Source organism: Botrytis porri (assembly GCF_014898465.1).
Source record: "Botrytis porri strain MUCL 3234 chromosome Unknown BPOR_001, whole genome shotgun sequence".
Classification (NCBI taxonomy): domain Eukaryota; kingdom Fungi; phylum Ascomycota; class Leotiomycetes; order Helotiales; family Sclerotiniaceae; genus Botrytis; species Botrytis porri.
This window is the reverse complement of record NW_024066075.1, coordinates 2,618,538-2,639,973: the sequence shown is the minus strand read 5'-3', so window position 1 is coordinate 2,639,973 and position 21,436 is coordinate 2,618,538. Positions and strand designations below refer to the sequence as shown.

Here is a 21,436-nt window from a genome sequence, read left to right as displayed (position 1 = left end):
AGTTCACTCAGTTAATACTACGTGAAAATTTAGAAAGATTTGCAAGATTTGCCAGGCTGTTCTCTTACTCAGCCGCACACTATTGTTGCTCTTACAATACTGTCCCAAGTTATCTTTTTAATGAGGGCTGGCTTCGTTGGTCGGTTCTTGATATGGACAACCACCCCGCATGTAAGTAAGATTCCCGCCTGATTTCTGTACTGGCACACCTTTTTCACATTCTTTATTCTTTATTTTGTTATTCTTGCAGCATGATAAGGTTCGTTCTTTACAAATCGTATGAATTAATTGACTCAAAATGATGCTGTCGAGGCTATTCGCTCTGTTAGGGTTATCAATCCTTGCTTCGGTCCGGGCTGAAAGTTCTAGTACGGAGGGTTCAATTGCGGATAGTTCTTCCACGGCTTCAGCGTCAAAAACAAGCTTTGTTTCATCGGCATCCACTACAAGTTCATCCACAAGTTCATCGATAAGCGCTTCGAAAACTGCTGCTACGACGCATGTTGTATCGGTTGATGCAGTAATTTAATCTTGCGATTGCAATTGTGCTACGATTGAATGTTAATGACTACCAGGATAGTCTCAATTACGATCCTAAAGACTTAACAGCGGATGTTGGGGATATTATTGGTGGGTCATTATATTGAACATCACATTTATGTTTAACTAACGAGTCTCTGTAGAGTTTCGCTTCTATCCTCTAAATCATTCTGTGGCGAGAGCAGAATATAAACGTATGTTCCTCCAAATCATTTGTTGATAGGCAATAATTAATTTCAACCTCACAGAACCATGTATACCATACGAAGACACTGAGGCAGGAAAGATTGGATTCTGGAGTGGTTTTGAACCTACTTCTATTGTCTCGGATAATTTTGGAGACTCGCTAATTTTTTAGATCGATCAAATGATGCTGACGAGTCTTAACTAGCCGCCTACATTTAAGTTACTCATTAACGACACGGAACCTATATTCTTCTATTGTTCGGCTCCTGGTGCATGTCAAGAGGGTATGGTAGGAGTTATAAATGCCAATGCTACTCAAACTTTCGATGTTCAGTTTGCGTATGCTGAAAATGCAACGATGGAGTTCTCTCCCAATGAGTATTTTCCCCTAGAAACCGCAAAAGCCGTCGCTTCTACCTCCTCTCACAAGTCATTACCGGCTAGCGCCATTGCCGGTATCGTCGTTGGTCGCTGTAATAGCTCTAGCCGGCGCTTTATTCTACATGTGCGGCCGTCACAAAACCATGAAAGAAGTATTCCACAACGAACCATCATCCGGGCCTCCAGCTAGCAGCAACCCGTACGATGATACTCATACCTCATATATGTCGCAAGGTGGCCGTACAGTTTCCGAAGCCAATTATCCAAACATGTCCAAGTTCGCATCTGGTCTCCCAGGCTTGGATACTGCATCTGAACGCTTTTCGCCTCGTCATGGTGCTTACACGGATCCTGATACGAAAAATTTTAGAAGTCAAAGTCCGCAGATTGATGAGGTGGGTATGCAGAGGGTTAGAAATGGTCAATATCAGAGTGTGTCGGTTGGAAGTCAGATGGGAAGTCCTGGGTTCCCTAGCCCGGCGCATAATCACAAGTCACATTTGAGTTCTCAGGGGTATGAAGGAAATACATTGAGTGAGATGAATGACAGTAGTACACAAGATGCTTTAAGGTATATTTTATTCCACTATTCTTTCTTTCTTCCTTGTATCCATGTCTGGGAATATTGTGAAACCGCGTTTTCTAATCAAATCACTACAGGCTACGAGAAAAAGAAAGGCAAAACCAAGGACAAGGCCCCATCGAACTCCCAGCTCCAAGCAGAAGCGCGAGTATGACGGCGGGGGCGCCTTCTCCGGAAAGAGAACGGCCATTTTCGTGCACAGATAGTGAGAGTGGGTATGCGGGAATGATGAGAAATGAAGTGGGAAAAGGCTACAGATGAGTGTCTTTGACGGATAATTAGGTTGGAGTTTAATGGAGGAAAGGTATTGTCGATTCACTTCGCAGGATTAGGATTGGGAGGGAGAAAAAGCTTGAGCGCTTGTGCTTGTGCTCGTGCTCAGGGCGAGACGGCTAGGATTTATGAGTGATTTGTTTGATTGGATTTGATACCACACTCATTGGAAATTACTGTACGTACTTAATTAGATATGATGTATACGGAATGGAAGGAGGCTCGATTGATTATATAATTCATGAATTTTCAAGCAGCGGTACATTAATCCAATAAATCGCGTGTTTTTTATGTCCTCGTTCTCTATTATCTCTTCAATCGTTCCACCTGTGTAGATTAGTCACTCTATTTATTTCAAGTCCTCAAACTTCTCCTCATTATCAAACTCGGTTACACATTCCTCCACGAGGCTTCAAAACTGCAATTTAGGGTCTCTGCACAATGATAAAAGCTACACAAGTTAATCATGTGTTATATGTCGGGTACTGGTTACACAGAAACGGTTCTTCACGGGTAACTATACGGCATACTGCGGATATAGCGGTTGTGGATGTTTCAGTTGGTGCTGTGTTACGCGTGCTGCGTTGTTTCTGGAACGTGGAAAGTAGGTATGCTGCGGAGTGTCATGATGATTGGGAGATGATGAATAGATGCCAGGTATGGATGGATATTGGTAGATATTTTGTTTGTGAGTGGTGAAAGAGCGGAGTGTGGTGAGTAGAGTATGGTGAATTTAGTAAGAGAATTGGGTATTGTTGGTTGGTTGGTGGTCAGTTGGTGGGTTAGTTGATGGTTGGTCATTATGCTCCGGAAATTGAATATCTGTAAGTGCGGAGGCGCAGTTTGGGTAATTGCTTCGGTAAGTAATAATCTCTTTCTTGATCAGGTAAAGGCCTCGCCGTTGAAAGCTTGCCGTTGTTTTTGTCAGTTGGTCTGTTTTACTGTTCCTGGGAGGAAAGATATTTGTGACGTTCCCGATGGTTGGTCGGAGCAAGTCTGTTGGGCTATTCCTTCGTGCAAGACCCGAACTCCTTGATAACTCGTTGTTTCTATTCCATAAATTATCTGGATGGGAAAGAGAGATCCAAATTCTTCGGAAAGTTGGGCGCTCAGCTTGGAAGTTGGTACGGCTAGATCTGGTGCAATTTTTCACGACACTGCCACGTTTTCGTAGCTTAGTTGCTGCTGCTATGGAATTACTGCATTGCCGCGGATACATTCACACAACACCTCACCTTTTATGACTTATGGTTACAATCCTGCTTGGGCCTGGTAATTGATTTTTATGACATAGGAAAGTTGAAATAACTTAAATTAGTCCCGGAAAGAAATCCACACAATCTTGTCCTCACAGCACCTTTCAGACTAAAATTCAAAATATTAGCATCGTCTATCAAGGACGGAGTTATTGGGTACAAAAGCCAGAAAAATTTGTGGATAGTTTACGTACTTGTAAGGGGCAGAGCGCATTGCACCCATGGTTGTTTCATCAATAGGTCCAACTGTCACACAATATGATTAGCAAAATGCAGTAAAACGCATGAACCGCAATGATGAAAAAAATCGAGACTTACCATAATGAGATTCTCCGTAGTCATTCCATGATACGATTTCAACGAGATTAGGTTGCCAAATATAACTTCTTCCCATCTGTCATACCATAAATCGTCGCCTCGCCAAAGCCAATTCTTATGAAACTGTGGTAGATTAGTGTAGAACCAAGGGCTGACAGGCATCATGTAAGGCTTTGCATCAAGAAATCGGTTGTATGAGGCGTCAACATATGTGTTCATATCTGTGTTGCCCCAAGGCCAAGCTATTTTGTGTTAGAAAAGGAAACAAAATGAGGAGTCATTACTTACCAGCCCAACTGAAGAGACCATCTGCAACATCAAGTTTTAAGGCTGCTTGGGCACCTAAAGAAGACCAATCTAGAATGAAGACAATGCCAGTCTGTGCCTTGATTTGACGCCTAGCATCAGCATCACCTGCTCCTTCGAAAGTGGAAACCAAAGGCTTTCCCTTATAGATGTAGTAGGCATCATTTCCAATGTATTGATTGAAGTAACCCATGATTTCGTCATATGTCCAGTCACTAGTTTGGTCAAATGAGAAAAGACACTTGAAACCGACTTTCTTGGCAGCAGCAAAGCATTGTCATCACACAATGCAGTAGAACTCTAGCTGATGGGTATGAACGAAAAGTATGAACCTCGTGATCTAGGCATCAAAGTTCCTACTACTCACATAAACACCCAGGACAAAGCACGACTTCGGGCATCTCTTGCACCATATGTCATAGCAGACTATACACTCGTAGTTCCCGAATGGGGTCAACAAACCTTCACTGCAGACGCTTTCGTAGAAGAATGGCTCAGCCCTAAAAAATTCGGATAGAAAGCTCCCGCCACCCAACATATGTTAGGAGCCCCCTATTTCAAGAGTGTTACCAACTCAGAAATCATCGTAGAATGGCAGCAACTAGCAAGTCATGGACGGAGAGTGGCAGGCCATGATTACAATCACCCGAATTGTAAGATTGAGGAAACGTCGGATGGGAGATCGTATATGCAACAGATGTTTGTGAAGGTGAAGGGGCAGTGGAGGATTTCGGTTATTAAGCCGGAGGTGATATATCATACGGGTGATTTAATGGCGGTGGGAAGACCGGATGAGTACAGATGATGTCATTAAATACTGATCTCCTGAGACATCCATATCTTTGCCGAAATCGCAATATTGTGAATGGCGGACAAATACATCATCCTGCAGAACTCCAAAGCTAATTCACTCTCCCAGCTGTAAGCGAGTTGTTGACACAGCCGAAAGTCTTCTGTAATAATAGTGATTGAGTATTCAATCAAAACCAATAATTTAATCAACAGAATTTCCAGTGTTAAAAAATACAATCGATAATCATGACAACGAAGTTTGCAACTTGATAATAGACAACAAGATGCAGACCATATTCCGACAGAAAATATAGAACATTGCAAAGAGGTAGTGTACTGAAACAGGTAGAACACTGAAAAGATGCGGGTGATGTAAGAAAAAAGGAGGAACGTTGAAGGAAAGTCGTGTATCCAAAGAAGGCGATACGACGAATCTGAATTGAAGAAGGTACTACAAATACGAAAGTCATCAGAGCAACAAACTATAACAATTCACCAATGCGGTGTACCTTGCTGGAAATCGTTTGGTAAAGATATTCAAGTCAGCTTGTAATAATGCAAAATTCTGCAAAGCTATGAAAGTGCATGGTCAAAAGATAATTTTTGATTTCTGGGCATACTAAAGACTCGACCGAACACGAATGCCGACATACGGCATACAAATCGGGGATCTAATACTCTCAAAACTCAATCACGGTTTTTAGTAGTCCGAATCGCATTCCAAGCCTGGATTTTTTTTTCCACTGGAAACCGGGAATCTTTAAATGTAAATTAGTATCCTACGTGAATTTCACATTCCGATTTTCTCGAGAACAAAAGTTCAACATAAAAATGATAATTCGAACGGCGAGGGTTCCTCCTTGAGCGACTGCACTGCAGAATTTTGTGGACATATCGAGGGGCTTCGAATGTCACTAGATAATGTTCGCATACGCCTCAGTTTGTGGAAGATCTCTACTTCTCTCCCAGACTTTATGTGGATCGCTTTCCATTCTTCCAGTCTCAGGGTTCTTGATATCCCAGCAAATGTGTCTAGCATGAGTGCGTAGGAACGTTTGATCCTTATTCTGATACTTTTCGGCCAATACTCGATAACGACTCCTGAAGACGTCGGTATCGATATAAGCGCCTTTGAACCATCTCTCCCCAGCTGATGTATCGAATTCTTTCCTGCCATGAAGTACCCTGCGGTTGTTGAAAATGACACATTCCCCCTCTTGTAGTCTGTATTCATACATGTTTTCAGGTGCCTCTACTCGGGATGCAAATTGCCTCAATGCTTTAGCTACGGGCAAGGAGTCGGACGGCTTGTCGAATGTCGCTTGAAATGGCGGCGAGTAATTTATATATTGAATGTTGTTGTCACTGGGGGATGAAGCGTTCCCACCCATCTCAGAGTGTTTCGATATCACAGAATGTTTATAGTGATAATGCTCCCCAGCATTGCGATAATGGTAGCCAACCTTCTTAGTGCTCAATTGAATGTAATTATCTTTATCGAGTTGTCTGGCAGCGTGGAAAGCATCAGAAAAGATGGACGAGCCACCTGAGCAGGTATTCCGTAGGCAGTGAAGAAATTGAAACCCCGGGGGATTAGCCATATAGAGAAGGTCCATGTGTAAACCCAGATATTGAGAAGTATATGCTACATTTTTAGGTTGGGGAACAGACCTGACATCCCAGGTAGCTCCGTAAAAAGTATCCCGAAGATTGCCAATTCGCTCTGCAATATCAACAACTGATGTTTCTGACTCTGACACACCTCTAAGTATGAGCAGTCCATAATCCCGAAGCATGATCAAAGCTCTGAATAAACCTTCTTCACTGTTTATGTAGTCATCAAAAGTTACATATTGCAGCTTCTGAGCAATGGTCTTCGAGTTCCATCTGATAGGTTTCACATCATTGTGACGATCGGAATGATAAGCCTTGGCTGAGGAGTGGGTTTCAAAGAACTTCTTAGAAAAAGACGAAATATGATCTGGTCCGTAGCCTGGAATATCATCTTCCCAAGATATTGTTAAATCCCCATTCTCACCCTTGGTGGTCGCAGTAGCTTTGATATTAGGAGAAATATCCGAAGTTTGAAAGTTCTTTTGCTTTGTGGAAGGATCAACGCATCTATGGCAGGTACAAGAATCGCGGAGGAACAATGAAGGATAAGATACACCGTTGATCTTTATGGCCTGAATGTCATGAGATAGAATCTCAGGGCTAGAAGAGGATTTTGCATCCTGATTCAGGTTAACAAAATCTTAGTCGATCGTCAGGGGTGCGGTGCTCAATAATACCTGTGGAACACGTGTCTGCTTGGATGTGGGAGCTGTGATCCGGAGACCTGGTTGGGCCGAAAATAGCCTTCGACTAATGTGAGAGATGCGCGGGGCAGCTAGAAAGCAACCTGATCTGGCAGCTCGATGACCACAGTTCAGACCAAGACGCAAGGCACTCATATCTAGAATTTCGTTCTTTTCACGGTGCAAGTGAAGGACTGATCTGCCTGCTGAATGAGAATTGAACAATCCTAATAAATAAACTTACTCTTCACCGAGGAATCATACATCAATGAGCCTTTACCGAGGTGATGATAGCATCAATTCCACGTGAGCCCCTCCACCAAGCTACATGATTGACCAAATGGAGCTTGGAGCTTGGACGATTTTAACAAGTTTAATTACGTAATCAATGAATCATAGCTCCCGCTAACCTTCTTGAGACATATTTTTAATTATTTATTGCTTTTCTACTTCTATACCCCCCTAGGTCATGCAAATAGGCGTGTCGATTGATATATATTTTCAAACCTCAAACTCTAATATTACTATTTCGAGAACGTCAGATGTATGTCTGAAAGCGCCGAGCATTTAAAGGATGAGGTAAGGTTTAAGGTTTTATAATTGTAACTTCTGTCTCTCAGGATCAATAAACTGATACTTATCTAGGGCTCCAAGACCCAATCAATGATAGCTGGTGCGACAGCTGGTTTGATTGCTAGGTAAATTTACAATTGGTCAAGATGACAACTATTTGCGCTCATATCTTCCACCCAGATTCGCGATTGCCCCTTTGGATGTGGTTAAAATTCGCCTTCAATTGCAATCGCATTCTGCATCCGACCCTCTTTCTCATCGGGATCTGCGAGGATCTCCAATCTACAAAGGCACAATTCCGACGATCAAGCGTATCTTTCGAGAGGAAGGGCTGTCGGCATTATGGAAGGGGAATGTTCCAGCAGAGTTGATGTACGTTTCGTACAGTGCGATCCAATTCACGACATATAGATCTGTTACGCTGGGCCTACAAGACGCTTTTGGAGAACATCGACTGCCAGCTGCTGCTGAAAGTTTTTTTGCTGGAGCATCTGCAGGAGCTGTTGCTACGACCGCAACTTATCCTCTTGATCTGCTCCGCACACGATTCGCTGCACAAGGCGTTGAGAGGGTGTACACTTCTCTCCGATCATCGATCCGTGATATCGCCATTAATGAAGGGCCGAGAGGCTTCTTCCAAGGACTTGGGGCTGGTGTTGGGCAGATTATACCATATATGGGAATCTTTTTCGCCACATACGAGAGTCTTCGTCTCCCGATGGGAACGCTAAACATGCCTTTTGGATCCGCAGATGCGAGTGCCGGGGTTATAGCTTCAGTCATAGCAAAAACTGGCATATTTCCTTTTGATTTAATTAGGAAGAGATTGCAAGTACAGGGACCAACAAGAGAAAGATACGTTCACAAGAACATCCCGGTTTACAACGGTGTGTTTCAAACAATGCGACACATATTACACAATGAGGGTTATCGAGGGCTCTATCGAGGATTGACAGTCAGGTATGTGAAAGAGCAGTCCGGGACCTTCTGATGCTGATATCAATAGTCTTTTCAAGTCTGCTCCAGCAAGTGCCGTTACTATGTGGACATACGAACGAGTTCTCGGAATTTTGTTGAAATGGGAGAAATCCCAAGAACTTTCCAAGTGATTTAAAGGTGTTTTGAATACATAAGAGCAGTGGAGTTTGTAAAGGGGTGGTCTATTGTAGTGATTCGGAAAGGTACAATAGACTTTAGACAGCTATGAGTTGGTAGGAATAGACGTAGAATACATAATAAGTACTGTGGATTACCCATGATCCTAACCTTATCTACTAGTAAATTCTACACCGTAAAGTTAATTACTTCAAGGGTAAAAATAGCCAGAGAAATGATAAAAGAGGATAAATGGTGAGAAATGGATGAAACGATATCAATGCATTGCGACTAAACAAGCCTCGAATTCACGTGCGTATTCCAGATTTTGCGGTACCAATCTCTTCCTTTTCTCGGGCGGAAGGAAACTGATTCAGTCAGTTTACCCTTGCCGTATCACAATTCATTATGGAAATCAACACTGCAGCTGTTCTCCACAGAACTTCTAGAGGTATGTGTTAGTTAATGAGATTGATTTTGTCTGTATTTTGTTTTTCATCAGTCTAAGTTGTTTTATGCTATTGTTGTTGTTGTTGTTGTCGATATTCGAAATCTCCAAGTGTTTTCAACCGTCCTTTCACTGAGTCAAGACTCTTTACAATTGCCATTAATACCCCTCTTCAAACTATGTCCATTTGCATGTGATAGCCAATCTACCAACACATCAATATCAATCTTGTCAGAATGTCGACAACTATTTCAGCTCCCAGAGCAGAGCAATTATTAGCGCCCCTATTAGCATCTTTACCTGCGGCTTCTGTATCTCCTCAACCTCCAACGGCGCTGCTTCCTTTACTTTCGCCGATTTTACGTCAAAGAGTCCAAATATTATCTTCGACCTCGAACGAGCCTTGGCTGCCATTACTCTGCTATGATGATTCAAATGTCTCGAAATTACAACAAGCTATAAAAAATGATCGATTAGAAGCACATCCTGTTTCTGGTGAGGTTGAGGTTGATTGGGAGAGTGAGGTGGCAATCCAATATCGACGACTCGATGAAGAGACCTTACAAGCTCTAGTTGTACTCAGAGATCTTTCTTTGAGTGCGCGACTTGTATGGTGTGTTGGCGACGAACTCGGTGGTGGTGATGGATGGAGGATCGGAGAAGTAGGAGCATACAATCCTGAAACCGAAGAAGAATGGGGACAGAAAGATGTTGCTTCTGCGGAAACCGTCTTTACATCAGGAACATCGAAAACGTCTACACACAAAATTGGCAGTCTTTCGAATGTCTCAAATGCAGCTCAAGATACCGAGGCAGAGAATGACGATGATGATGATTACTGGGCTCAGTACGACAACACGCCCGCTCGTACGCCCGCACCGAAACATTCTCCTGCGCCCCAGCCTATGCAAAACGTCTCGAGAAGTGCAGATGATGAAGACTCATACTACGCACAATATGCGGATGTACAACCTGCCATGGATAGCCATGATCCAGACGAGGCAGCACAAAATGGTACCGTCGAAACGTCCCTTGGTCAAGATGATCAAATAACTTCCACGTTACAACAAAGTCTACAAGATCACACATCATCTCATGAAGTAAAACCATGGTCGGAGTCTAGTAGTGGGATCATTAATGGAGGGGAATATATCGAAGTTGTACAACCACGACCAGGAAGTAGAACTAGCTCAAGTGGGAGTGAGACAGTGGCAAAACTCGAGAAGAGAGCACACGCCCGGGAACAGAGCGAGGTTGGCATTAAACAACATATTTCGACAAGCGTGAAGAGTTTATACAGATTGGCGAAAGTAGCTGGGATTGAGAGGGCCGAATTTGATAGGTTGATCCGAACAGAGTTGGATTGCTTGAGCTTGATGGATGAGGACGAGGATGATCATTGAGAATGTTTGCTCTAAGTTATGAATACAGTAGCATATTGACATCAGCGATGGAGTTTTGGCATCTTCACTGTATGGCGTGAAATATCTGGGATACTTGTGGATCATATTAAGGGAATCCAGAGCTATGAAGTACAAAATCGGCGAAAATTGCATTTCTCATACCTACCTAGGTACTTACATGTTGACTGTTCAAATTGATCGCTCATAGGTTGTCTCATATGATTGTCTTCAAATTTTCCCATTCCATTCCTATCCCGTCACTTGAATGCACCAAAATATAATTATAGTTCACTGCATGGTTCATTGGTGAGTGATAAGACGGCTCTTGGGCTTAAGTTTTCCGGCACCGAGAGCACCTGCCGTTATCAACTGTCACAACCTTGGAAGCCATTGAAGCACAGACTATAAACCCGACTTTCTTCAACGATTCGGATCCTTGGTACTTTTATACTTTTAATGCACCCTTAATTTTTTAATCTCCTCACACTATTGTGACCCCTTCCCTCAAGGGAAAAGACACGAACACCTAGAATTCATAGTAAATATTTGGAAAGGTTTTGAGCAAATGTGACTATCGAATAATTGAAATCGGGGGATATCAAAAGCCAATTGCGCCCTGACTATACTCGCCAGATTTCCCCAGCTTCATCGACCTCGAAAGCACCAGACACAACAATTACAATGGATCAAGCAGATATACCTTCGTTGCTCTCGAGACTCAACAGCGATGAAGATGCCATGCGTAAAATGGCAGTATTTAAGCTACAATCTTCCATCAATGATCCATCGTTCGCAGATGTGTTCATTTCCTCAGGGGGCCTCACTATCCTACGTCGACTGATTATGACAACCAATGCGAATACCCTCGCATATTCCCTACAGAGTTTGAGTCGCCTACTGGAAGTTGATATGGGTTGGGAAATATTCGAGGCACCAGGTGCCGGGGAATTGGTTGAACGAGTCGTCGAATTGATCGTTACACATCCACTGGTTAATATTCTACGAGGAGCCATGTCGATATTGGTTGCTATTGTGAGCCATCCACAGTCTTCAGGGGGGCGTATAAAAATACCCGGCGCATTTGGATTTCGAGCTTTGAAACCTGCCGTCGCAGTTTATCCTCAATTCTTCGAAATGGTAGTCTCGCAACTCAATTCTGCGGATCATTTACTTTGTGCCAATGCACTGATGCTCCTGAATGCATTAATGCGGGATTCGATTACAAATGATAACGGGCAGGGAAAGGATAATGTTAGCAAAAGTAGTGGGACTGGAGAGGAGTGGCCGAAGTTCATTAAACGTTTACAAGATTTGGGGGTTATTAAAGCTGCATATAATTTGATGCAAGGCTCGGCATTACAAGATTTGTCGCATCCGCTATTGGAATTTCAAAGTTTGACCAAGGTTTTATTGAGCAAATGGAAGGAGGTGAAGGTGGATTTGGAAAGACCAGAACATAGACGAGCACTAAAGGGACTACATCTAGCCAGCGCACCCGAAAAGAAGGATCTTAGCAACGGCGCTTCACCAAAGGTAGATAATTTGGAGAATGGCGACAAAAAGGGGAGTCGGAAACACAATCCCGAAAAGTGGAGAAGATTGGGCTTCGAGACTGAAAGTCCTGCTTGGGAATTCGAAGCGACTGGATTTCTTGGTATGATGGATTTGACCGATTATGTCAGGAAAAATGAAGACGGTTTTCAAAAGCTTTTGTTGGAGCAATCTTCTAAACCGTTAAATGAGAGATGTCCTATCGCAAGGGCCAGTCTAATAGTCACATCTATCCTGTATGACCATTTCGAGGTCGACAAATCAGACGCAGAGGATGCGAAAACTTATCTGGTATTGGATGGAGTAAAGAATTATGATAAGGTATTCCGGCCTCTACTACTCCAGTGGTCAAGGCTACACTCAGCGAGTTTGCAAGCTTTTTTTAGGTTATGGAAAGCTACTGGTGCCGAGCAGGATGATTTCATAAAAGTCGCGGAACTTGTGCGGATTTTAGTTGAGCAAGTGGTCGGCCAAGCTTCAAGAACAAAAGATGTTCTAGAGGTAGAAGAGGAATTGGCAGAATTTGAATATTCGAAATTACGAAAGCTACAAATGGAGTTATTGGAATTGACATTCGAAGACGAGTGGGGTCAACATTTGCAGCAAGTACGAGATGAGCTCAAACACGAAGCTCTTTTATTTGTTAAAGAACAGAGAATAAGATGTCTACTTGAAGGAGCATGGTTTCCAAGAATTATTCAACCGAAAACCGTTAGCGAAGAAGGATCTTCTTCTACGAAAAGTCTAGGAAGAAGGATACCAACGAGTTGGCGTTTTGTCAAACTTTCACACAATCGGCGGTATCTTCATTATTTCGATTTTGATCATCAATTGAGTAAAGAGCCGACACTTGATCAATTACTTGAAAAGATTGATTTGAGTACTATCAGTTCAGTCGTTTCCAATGTCTCCGCGTCCCATGACGACGGTTCAAGTATCTCAAGCTCCTCGACCCTTAAAGATGCAAATCCATCAAAAGCAAATACCACCACCAAAATTACTATCAATAGTTACGTTACAGAGACCAAGGCACAACAAGATGATACAGATCCGGCCGAGAAAGCTGTTCTTACGCTCATGCCTCCTACGCATAGTCTTGCTTCGGAATGGTTGGATGGGTTGTTGATGTTGTTGAACCAAGCGCCGATTACTAGCGAAACCAATAAACTTGTGAGTTTGGTTAGTGAGTATGGGTTAAAGATTAGACTTTTGAATGTGAGATTAGATGAAGGAAATGGGTATGGAGGTCCCCAGGTGGGACAGGGTAAAGTTCCGAGTCGGGAGGGATTAGATGAAGATTATTTCTACGAGGTTTAATGGGGTGTGGATTGGAGTGTAGCGGGTGTTACCAGCGGGGTCGGGTGGATGAACATACTGTATATCAATACGGAAAGGAGAGGACCTGACATAAGTAAGCGAGGACGTGGAAGTGGCCGTTTTCTTTTTCCCTTTTTCTTTTGGTATTCCTAGATAACGTGCTTTTCTTTATAATGATACCCTGGGGTTGGTTTATTGGGATACCTTTTATGTATAATAGTGTCATCTGGGTTTCTATGGGATTTCAATATTTGCATACCTAGGTATTGGTAGATATTTGATCACGTTATAGCCTTGCATTTGTAGATTTCTGAACAATTGATATCTCAGGACATGACAGACATTGTTTCAATATTTTGAAATTGCTACAATATGGAACCATATACAAAGGATGAAAAAGGGTATACTGTAGGTGTTTTTCAGTTTCTCCACGGAACACTGCCCCTCTTCTTCACAACTTTAATCACTTTTTTCTTCACTCATCACCAATACTCTATTTAATTTCCTTTCCTCCCCTCCCCTCCTTTCCTCCCTTCCAAATCCCCCTCCCCAAAAACTCATAACCCCCCTCTCCCTCCCTCAACAACTAAACACAAAGTCCATTTCCCACCCGCCAAACCGCACTTCTCACATAACTCCACACTCTCAATCCTCACACACGCCATCCAATACGTCAAACGCACAGCTACATACGACTACCCTATACTCGCAATCGTGTCTTTGGGGACGCCTCAAAAAGAGGCAAAGAGGATGGGGCCGACAAATATGGGATAGTTGTCGAGAGCATTTTGTTGCGCGGCTTCTCATCGGAAAAGCATGTTGATGGTGGAGGGGGAGAGGTTTTTGGGGGAAGGTGGTGAGGTCTTGGTGGGGAGAGATGTTGGAGGTGTGGTGGAGGAGGCGGCGGGGGATACGGGGAATTGGAGGAGGTGGGAGAGGAGGAACTGGGTGGTTAGGGGGGTGGGATTGGGGGAGAGCATGGTTGGGGTTGGGGTTGAGGTAGAGGTTGTGGGGATATTGATAGAGAGGTTGTGGATGAGAGATGTGCTATGTTGTGTTGTGTTGTGTTGTGTTGATACTAGTGATATAGATATTAAAGACGATAAATCAAAATAGATGATTTTAAATTTTGATTATGATGTAAGAATCTCTAGAGTTGAATCAAAAAACGACTCCTAAATCTCGGGGAAACACACGCTTATTGATATTCGAGAAGATCCTTTATACAGTACCCCGGAAATGCATTAGCAAGATTAGTCTGTACACTTTACACTTTATACTTTAAATTCCCGTCCATCAATATAATTCATACAGATACATATAGATATACAGAGTCCCCTACCCTCCCGAACAAACAAGAACGTGGTTCGATTTTCACTCGTTGGTTTCCGTGGTGTAATTTCGGTGCCTCGTTTTGGGATTTTCACCATCTATCTGCTTACCTTATTTTCGTTCTTATTTGATATGATAGTACACCTGGCTACGGAATCTCACCCTGAACGAAAAAACTAGCACACCAAACTCGCTAAGACGAACAATCTTGTGAAAATACTATTATTTTGAAATTGAATAATAAATTGAAAATTACTAATATTTAAATAAATAAATAAAAAATTACAATTCATAACATTCTTAATATCTCCACATATTCACTATATAATTTTCATGTGTAAAAAAATTGTTAAATAAGTTTGAAGGTATAATAGATATCTAGTATGCTATTTTGTTCGTTCATGAGGAGTGTCAAGGAGCGATGTTCCAAGATCACGTGATACCAATCACTATTCTATATTAATTCAGGAATCCTTCGATTCCTTTTAGTCCTTGTAGAATTCTACATACTATTACTTGAACTCTAGTTTTCCGCATATCTGTGATACCGCCTCTTGACAATGAGGGAGTATATAAGGATTAAAAGTAGAGCGAACTTGAGAGAGATATATAGTAGAACTTGACTATATTAGACGGAGATATATCGGAATCTTGAATGCTTTCCTTATTTAATTACTTTCGAATCCGATATAAATTTTAATAGTGAAATTGACTAAATAAGCCTGATTGACTGTTATCACATAATATTTTCCGAAACATTTCCGAGCTCGAGTCTAGATATTACTGAAATTTGAAAGAAATATTATCTAAAATGCTAAACCATTATTATTTATACTGGAATCCTCTCTATATCAAATTTGATTGGCCGAATTTGTCATTCCGGTAGAATCAAGTTCTACTGTATTGTGGAAAGCTACTGGAAAGAATAACTTCCAAACCCAGCACGAGTAATGTATGTATGCCCTGAAACCAAATGTCGAATACTTATGCGCCAAGAACTCGATAGTCAAGAAGTTGATTCAAGACTCTGCATTGTACAATTCCCATGCCCAATTCTCAAGCATCGGCATCAGCATCAGCATCAGCATCAGCATCTTCCACCAAATTCTAGGCACGTTTGAAGTTTGACAGACCCCCAAGCTTCTTCCAACAGTTTGAAACGCAAACCTTGAAACTAGTACCAAGTCGTATTTTGCGTCCACCTTCACCACCTCCTCTCGTGATTATCGTCTTGAATTTTGGAAAATGTGTTGCACATCTATATTCTTGCTCAGCATTTACAAAGTTCTTGGATGTGTTTACGTGTGCGTTTTGATGTTGGATGACTGGCTGGCGTCTTGGAATTATCTTATTTATTTGCTGATCATTTCGAAGGGTTGAAGATTTTTCTCTCTTGCTTTTTCTTGATCGTCAAGGGGTATTCTTGGCGTTGGTGTTGGTGTTGGTGTTGGTTTTGCATTATTGTGCTTGAATTTCGAATATTGAGATGTATGTAATTGATGGGAGGTTTTTATTTATACATGTATATCTATCTATGTATATACCAGTCCATATAATCTTACCCTGTATGATCAATCTCCATTATCTGAGAATCATCTCGGTACCGAGAGCGGAAAAATAGCCAAGCAGCTCACTCATCCAAGTTCCAACTCGGGGCTTTAAATTTCCAAAGCTTTTTCCCAAGTTTTTCCCAAGTTTTTCCACAAGTTTTTCCATGCAACCCAAGACACAAACTAGCAAATTAAGTTCTCTGGGCAAGAAAACAGACATGCAACAAGAGGATTTCCCACCCCAATTCTCGTATTGATTGTCCCCGAAACATTATTTCTGAGGATCATGGTCGCACACCAAGAAAATTGGCGAAGATCCCATACTTTCTAGATTCCTGGGCAGAAAGTTAGATGTGCAACAGTGTGATTCGGTTTTGAATAAGAGTAGTATCCGCGATATCCGCGGCATGATGAGGAGTTTGGTATGCCACTAGGGTATTGGCGGACACGTAGACCAAGAAGCTGGGCGAGAAGAGAGATATGCAATTTTGAGGATAGATGAATCAGTGATAGGATGGTGGATTTCTGGGCAAGATTGTCGATATGCAACAGTGAGATTCTGGGTGATGGATTGGGCTTGCGAGAGTATCACAGGGAGTGTGCGGTGCGTGAATAAGATTATTCTTTATGCGGAATAGCTTGGGTGTAGAGACTAAGATAATGTACCTCTGGGCAGGAGATGGGATGTGCAACAAAAGTCTTGAGTTGGGAGAATGTGCACTCAGATATATCGTTCATCTCACTAGATTTGGTATTCTTGTGTCTTGGTGACGAGGCTTCGGTATGTATAAATAGATATGTAACAATCTTCGAGGTACAAACTAATGCACTGATTCTCTCGGCATGAATATCGATATGCAGCAAAAGTAAATGGATATCATTTCCCATCACACCAAGAGACCCGAGTGTTGTACCATTATTCCGCCGAGTTCTCTGGGTATATATATAGACATGCAACAACAATATCTGCATACTGTTTTACCAAGAATCTCAAGTTATACCACACTCCACCGAGTTTCTTGGGCATACTGGGCATATATATCGATATGCAACAAAAGCATCAAATCTCTACGTGCTCGAGTCCTGATTTCACCAGTACCACACCAAGTGTCTGGGCAGGAAAACCGATATGCAACAAGAGTCCTCAAATCTCTATCCATAACACTAGATGATCTGGGCAAAACTCTCGTACTCGAGTGCGAATTTCACTAGTATCAATCATATCATCCAAGTCCCTGGGCACGAATATCGATATGCAACAAAACCATCTCTCTGAACCTGTGTATCACTATCCATAATACCAAGAGATTCGAGTCGTTATACTACATCCCGTCCAGTTCCTGGGAATACTGGGCGCAAAAGCCGATGTGCAACAAATCCCCTTTCTTAGATACCCATAAAATTCACCATCCTCCTAGTACCACACCAAGTCTCTGGGCCTAAGAACAGATATGCAACAAAAGCATCTCTCCAAGCATCTGCATGCACACACCCTCTCCATAACCAAGACTCCTTGATATCACGCCAGTCCCACGCCAGATTCCCTGGGCGCAAATATAGATATGCAACAAAAGTCCCTACTCTAGATTCTGCATACCACTCCATCACACCAAGAGACCCTTGGTACCACATTAATCTCTGGGCAGGAAAACCGGCATGCAACAAAAGTGTCTGCATATCACTCCATTACACCAAGATCCTCAAGTGGCATACCAGATCCCGCCGAGTCTTCTGGGCATACAAGGCATCCATATCGATACGCAACAAAAGTACCAAGTATCTCTCTAGGTATCCACACATCTCCCACCCACCATTCACTCACTCTCCATGACATGACATGACCAAGACCCCAAGACCCCAGATCCTTAACATCCCACCAGATTCCCTGAGCACAAAAACAGATATGCAACAAAAGACCTCCCTCCCAAGAACTTAGTACTATCTTAGTACCACCTAGTATCACCAACTACCCATACATCGTACCACAAACACACACACACACACAAAGCTCTTTTCTTTATATCACACCAGACAATACTATACAATACAGTATAAGACAATACAACACAATACAATACAACACAACACAACACAATACTAAATTCTGAGCACAAAAATAGATATGCAACAAAAACTCTTCGATCTACTATAATATATATACAGGTAATATCACGAGATTTTCAGATAATATCTGGTTTCCCCCTCCCTCCCTCCCCTAGATATCCATCTATCCATCTATCCATCCATCCATCCATCCTTCATACACACACCAAAACAAGAAAACCACTCAGTAATTTCACACTATACATAATCCACTATACACAATCCACTATCCACATAACAAAACCCCATCATTCCAAAAATTCAAAATCTATCAATCTATCCTCTCTCCACCAATCCCATCCAATCCAATTCACTTTCCTCGCTACCCAAACCCAACATACCAATACCCCCTTCGGGCGCTTTCCTCACCCCGCCCCTAATCCCCTAGAAATCCTCTCGGTTATTTTTCCAAATTCTCCTTTCCTCTCCTCTCCTCCGCCTCTCACCTCACATAACAACTCAAGACACAGACATAACTCACGCATAAATATAAATATAAATATAAATATAAATATAAATATAAATATAAATATAAATATAAATATAAATATAAATATAAATATAAATATAAATATAAATATAAATATAAATATAAATATAAATATAAATATAAATCTCAAATTCAAATCTCAAACTGAAACTCAATCTCAATCTCAAACCCAGATCCAGATCCATTCGATACCCATTCAGTGTCTCAAAACATCCTATATGGATGGAAAGGAATATTGATCAATAGAGGAGGAATGAGCGAGTGATCCATAGCACAGGATACATGTCTGGATCATAAGATAGAGTTATGATAATGAGGAACAATTGTCAGACTACGCACTTCCTATTTTCCATTCCCATCGTATAGGTCATTCATCTCCGGCACGGCCTGAATACTAATGTATGCCCTCCCGCTCCGGGTATATCTCTAGACTATCGTCCAAACCGCAGACTTAGATCTCAACACTACAATCAATAAGTGCTTACCAGGTAGGTAGATAAACGAGACATGTCCGATTCACTATCGCTATTGCAAAATAAAATAAAAAATTGTTAAGGTTACAGAGGCGGAAGTAAAAATACCAAATCCAATTCAATTATGAGAACTTTTTATCACTTTAATCCTATCCTTTATCATTCTCAACTCCTCTTTGGTATAAATATTCCCAAAACGCCGTTCTGTTTTTCGGTTCTTCCATAATAGCCTAATTTCCTTTTAATTCAATGCTTCCACTGGCTTTGCAGCCCCCTTTCCTTGGTTTCCTACCAATCTCTATAAAATTATCAGTAAACGACTTTATTTGTCAGGACACGGAAGAACCAACCAAAAGGTTTCTTAACAAAACAGCGATTGTAACTTTTCCAATGGAAGGTACATAAATCGAAGCCTTCTCCTTCACAGCAGGACCATCAAAATTCTTTTGAGATGAGAAATTGATACAGACCGCGCCATCCCTGATCAATTCAGTGTTAATCTTGAACTTCTCTCCTGGGACACCCGAGATGACCACATCACTCTTGGGTAAACATTCATCATTCTTCATTCCTTCCATATCGTGTACCTCGTGATAGATCTTCTTGATACCCTTGCCACGGGTAAAGAGCTTTACGCCGTCAAGATCGCAAGAGTAGACTGTAGCACCATCATTTGCAAGTAAAGCAGCCAATGGACGACCAACAACCTCTGAGCGGTTGAATACTGTGATTGTCTTTCCGTATAAACGGTTGCCATATGGGAGAACCGAGTTATAGATCTGTAGATGTTCGAGAACTTTGACAACCGCTAAAGGTGTGCAAGGTAAAATCGATTTTTGAGTGTTGTGAGGGGCGTCAAGGAATCGAATGTTTTGGTACATGTTGAAACGGTATGTATGCGCCAATCCTTCTACATCTTTGTTGAGAGCGACTATTTGTTGGATATATCCATCCTGTAGAGAAGGGGCGGGGAAGATTGGGTAGTATACGATGATACCGTGTATGGAATCGTCATTGTTCGCTTTGAGGATTTCATCTTCGATCTCTTCCTTGGTGAACTTTCGGAGTTCGAAATCGAAACCACTGGATGAAAGAAGTCAGTGTGTGGAACTATCGAAGTCCAACTACTTGTAGTGTTCGACACCATTGTGAGAATCCCCAAGTCTTGAACTAAAAGATTGATTGCTCGTGGGCGCAAGTAATTTCCATTTCAGTGTCTTGTAATGTAATCTCCAACTTCTCTGTGCTTTTCAGATCTTTTGATTTGTGAATCGTTAAATTACTCCCATCTTTGAAGGAAGATGTGGTCAAGTATAGCAAATATGCGATTGCAAAATCCTCTTGTATAGCAAATGGAAACGAATGGAAGAACACTCACTTCTCAATGCATGTAGCCATTGACCAGTCCGCATACTGCTGGGCTGCAGGATCTTCGTTTGCCAACAATCCCACAAGCTTAGGCTTGAAGGTTAACTTCTCTAGATCCGTCGCAACCTCTCCAAGCAACTTTTTAGCAATTCCTTGAGCCAAGATAACCTTGCAGGTCGCTGGGACAGGAGAAGAGGACATGTTCGACTATATGTGGAATGAGGTGCAGTAAAGGATGCTAGAGAAGATCGTGGCACAATTTTCGATAGAATCGCAGTGCTTCGACAAGGGTCTCGTGTATACTTGGTTTGTTGATAGGAAAATCCTCTTCTGGAAGGTAACAAATCAGGGGAAAAGTTTTATTGAAACATGTGTGGAATAAAATTTTCTTTCCAAATCCAATGCTTATCTTATCGCACTTTGTTTTTGGAGGGGAAATGGAGGGGTAACTCAGGGGTGTTGATTGGGGCTCTTTTACCTCACCGGATTCAGTGAAGGTGACGACGATACAAAGATGATGTATAAAAAGAGGAACAATAAGAGCTTCCTTCGAATCAAGTACTTGATTTATTAGATTGGAAGTTGTTCTCCTCTCCTGATGGATGTACAATATGAATCATCATCAACCAGAACAAACATGATAGGAATTCGAGGTGTTAAGGTTATTTCACATTTTTCCCGAAGTTCAACCATTGACCGCTTTAATCGGCAGAAAATTCCCCTCAATGAATTCTAGAAGCTCATTGATTATTATAGTTATCATCCATCAGAGTTCACACAGAAGAGATCCTGCCGTTCAAG

General features: G+C 41.9%; 8 protein-coding genes across 8 annotated transcripts; 5 read left to right on the top strand and 3 right to left on the bottom strand.

The window, feature by feature from the left end:
* Positions 1-298: 298 nt before the first annotated feature.
* Positions 299-1,951, top strand: EAF01_000711 (uncharacterized protein; the record flags this gene model as incomplete). The annotated part of the gene is made up of 7 exons (XM_038908961.1): positions 299-520; positions 576-630; positions 684-734; positions 789-862; positions 932-1,104; positions 1,157-1,678; positions 1,768-1,951. The coding sequence occupies 7 exons, from the start codon at positions 299-301 to the stop codon at positions 1,949-1,951; spliced, it is 1,281 nt and encodes a 426-aa protein (XP_038775867.1).
* A 1,372-nt stretch (positions 1,952-3,323) lies between these two features.
* EAF01_000710 (uncharacterized protein) lies at positions 3,324-4,036 on the bottom strand (the record flags this gene model as incomplete). Its single annotated transcript, XM_038908960.1, has 4 exons — positions 3,324-3,328; positions 3,414-3,465; positions 3,538-3,779; positions 3,826-4,036. The coding sequence occupies 4 exons, from the start codon at positions 4,034-4,036 to the stop codon at positions 3,324-3,326; spliced, it is 510 nt and encodes a 169-aa protein (XP_038775866.1).
* Positions 4,037-4,381: 345 nt separating this feature from the next.
* EAF01_000709 (uncharacterized protein) lies at positions 4,382-4,648 on the top strand (the record flags this gene model as incomplete). The annotated part of the gene is made up of 1 exon (XM_038908959.1): positions 4,382-4,648. One exon carries the CDS (start codon positions 4,382-4,384, stop codon positions 4,646-4,648), a length of 267 nt encoding a protein of 88 aa, XP_038775865.1.
* A 302-nt stretch (positions 4,649-4,950) lies between these two features.
* Positions 4,951-7,236, bottom strand: EAF01_000708 (uncharacterized protein). The gene is made up of 2 exons (XM_038908958.1): positions 6,927-7,236; positions 4,951-6,869 (listed from the first exon to the last, which is right to left on the bottom strand). The coding sequence occupies exons 1-2, from the start codon at positions 7,086-7,088 to the stop codon at positions 5,550-5,552; spliced, it is 1,482 nt and encodes a 493-aa protein (XP_038775864.1). The 5' UTR covers positions 7,089-7,236; the 3' UTR covers positions 4,951-5,549.
* Positions 7,237-7,478: 242 nt separating this feature from the next.
* EAF01_000707 (uncharacterized protein) lies at positions 7,479-8,614 on the top strand (the record flags this gene model as incomplete). The annotated part of the gene is made up of 4 exons (XM_038908957.1): positions 7,479-7,511; positions 7,578-7,630; positions 7,686-8,465; positions 8,512-8,614. The coding sequence occupies 4 exons, from the start codon at positions 7,479-7,481 to the stop codon at positions 8,612-8,614; spliced, it is 969 nt and encodes a 322-aa protein (XP_038775863.1).
* A 670-nt stretch (positions 8,615-9,284) lies between these two features.
* On the top strand, positions 9,285-10,451 carry EAF01_000706 (uncharacterized protein; the record flags this gene model as incomplete). Its single annotated transcript, XM_038908956.1, has 1 exon — positions 9,285-10,451. The coding sequence occupies one exon, from the start codon at positions 9,285-9,287 to the stop codon at positions 10,449-10,451; it is 1,167 nt and encodes a 388-aa protein (XP_038775862.1).
* Positions 10,452-11,132: 681 nt separating this feature from the next.
* On the top strand, positions 11,133-13,319 carry EAF01_000705 (uncharacterized protein; the record flags this gene model as incomplete). Its single annotated transcript, XM_038908955.1, has 1 exon — positions 11,133-13,319. The coding sequence occupies one exon, from the start codon at positions 11,133-11,135 to the stop codon at positions 13,317-13,319; it is 2,187 nt and encodes a 728-aa protein (XP_038775861.1).
* Positions 13,320-19,508: 6,189 nt separating this feature from the next.
* On the bottom strand, positions 19,509-20,836 carry EAF01_000704 (uncharacterized protein; the record flags this gene model as incomplete). The annotated part of the gene is made up of 3 exons (XM_038908954.1): positions 19,509-19,565; positions 19,618-20,350; positions 20,646-20,836. The coding sequence occupies 3 exons, from the start codon at positions 20,834-20,836 to the stop codon at positions 19,509-19,511; spliced, it is 981 nt and encodes a 326-aa protein (XP_038775860.1).
* Between the last annotated feature and the right edge of the window lie 600 nt (positions 20,837-21,436).

Coding starts and splice junctions, on each gene's coding strand:
- EAF01_000708 (XM_038908958.1), bottom strand. CDS start 7,088: ATGAGTGCCTTGCGTCTTGGTCTGAACTGTGGTCATCGAGCTGCCAGA. Junction 6,870..6,926: donor AGCAGACACGTGTTCCACAG/GTATTATTGAGC, acceptor AACCTGAATCAG/GATGCAAAATCCTCTTCTAG.